The 1,869-nt window shown below is 38.4% G+C and overlaps 1 protein-coding gene across 1 annotated transcript in view; it reads right to left on the reverse strand.

Moving 5' to 3' along the window:
• The window catches only part of LOC102294224 (carnitine O-acetyltransferase), an 11,205-nt gene extending 9,963 nt beyond the window's left edge, over positions 1-1,242 (reverse strand). Inside the window, exons 1-2 of the mRNA XM_014340332.1 lie at positions 1,135-1,242; positions 655-788 (exon numbers count right to left, since the gene is read on the reverse strand). Of these exons, the coding sequence (XP_014195818.1) occupies positions 655-684 (30 nt within the window). The 5' untranslated portion in view covers positions 685-788; positions 1,135-1,242. The remainder of the gene's footprint in view (positions 1-654; positions 789-1,134) is intronic.
• Between the last annotated feature and the right edge of the window lie 627 nt (positions 1,243-1,869).

Below are 1,869 nucleotides of genomic sequence, written 5' to 3' on the forward strand. Positions count from 1 at the left end.
ACTATTTAATAGCAGAGACATGTAAATACTTTGCATTACATTTTGAATCCACTACCTTAAAAGAGCTCCAATTTACAGACAGAAATGTCAAAAATGTTACAACTATCCCCGGTCTCCCCCATGTAAGCCTGTAAAACCTGCAGATAGAGACAAAATACTGTTAATCTGACTATCTGCCATTCTGCAATTCATCTCATGTAAACAATAACGTGGCGCACAGCTGACATGAAAAAGGCACATACCTTTGACGTCGCGTGACCAGCTCTGTATTCCTCGTCCACACGTAAACGTAAAAATGGAGTTTTTTTAAAAAAAAAATCTCATTTTTCGGTGATTCGAAACGCCGTTTACGTGTGGATGAAACAGCTGCGTTTTCAAAAATACCCGTGTAGGTGCAGACGCAGCGTAAAAGAGTTAGTTTATTTTCTTACTACCTGTAATTTATCGCACATTACTTGTATTTGCTTAATTGTTTACTAAATGTTTGAGGTGTGAAATAAACCGCAATGGAGCAAAATATGGGTGTGTGTGGTTGGAGGATGTGTGCGTACGCGTGCACGCGGGGGGCGCGCGAACATTTTTCTTGTAAAACAAAAGGGGGCCCAGCAAAAAAAGTTTGGGAACCACGGAGTTAAATGAAAGGATATTTCTTACCACAGTTCTGGTGCAGAATCTCAGTATCATATTTCCACAGAATGACGCTGGACGGTATTCACCAGCGTAAAATAAGACGATGAGGTGTTCGCAAACGAAGAACTTTGCTCCCAACACTCACACGAATGCTTTACCTAAATAAACAGGACAAATACGAGTGTGACAGGTTTTCCGGATTTAATGTTTTTTTGTTTTGTTTTTTTAATGCAAGTTTCTAATGTTACTGAGATACATAAAGCAATGCAATATTCAGATTTAGCATGCCCCATCTGGTGGTGGACAAGCTTCAAAATTCTTCAATTCTTGAAGAGACTGTTCCCTTACTTGCGTGCATCTGAGAATCTATCAGTTTGTTACCGACATGGGTGGGGATGATGTCATATTGTACTGCCCCGTGGGTGAAACAGCAAGTGTTTAAACAGAAGAACAGGTACAGCCAAAATTAAATTAATATATAGTTGTTGTTTTTTTTTAACTTACTTTAAGACGCCTTGCAGTACAAGCCAAGGGAGAAGAGCAGGGACTTAAATAGTCAGAGTTAAACAGGCCCTAGAACTAATGGCTCTTCTTAGCGATGTTCCACCAATAGGAATTTTCCACTTGTGGGGTTTACACCAATAGCAAACTTCCACGAGCTGGTTAAGTTAACTCAGTAAGGTAACCCACATGAAATGGATGGTTTTAGCAGCATCTGGCCTATCTAAGAGGGGCGTTTCATGGATCATGTGACTTTTATTCCACACTAAATGATCCCTATGAATGACACCTATTCTCGTCACAGACATTATGACATGATGATAAAATTGTATAGGATCTATAAAGAACATAAAAAAGATAACTGGAAAATGCAACACTGTTGCCAAAAGGGCACAGTCAATAATGCAGAAAATCATTAATCTGGTTATTTAGCGCAAATAGCATTAAAATCAACATTTTCATTTAAGTTAATGATTTTATCTCTCAGTTTGCTCTCGGTGTTGCTGTTTATTTAAATTGGATCCATTTGCAGTGGATTAAAACTTACTCCCCTACAGCCTAATAAAGGAGACATGGAAATCACTTTGGTTGTCAACAGATCAAAGTGAATCAATAATTTTATTCTTTAAAAAGGAATTCTTGGTGTTCAAGGTTCAAGGTTCTTTATTTGTCACATGCATAGTTATACAAGTATAACACACAGTGAAATGTAGCCTGACACGCTCCTCGACATGTGCA

This window comes from Haplochromis burtoni, unplaced genomic scaffold (assembly GCF_018398535.1).
Source record: "Haplochromis burtoni strain Fernald_Lab_line unplaced genomic scaffold, NCSU_Asbu1 Contig_356, whole genome shotgun sequence".
Lineage (NCBI taxonomy): Eukaryota > Metazoa > Chordata > Actinopteri > Cichliformes > Cichlidae > Haplochromis > Haplochromis burtoni.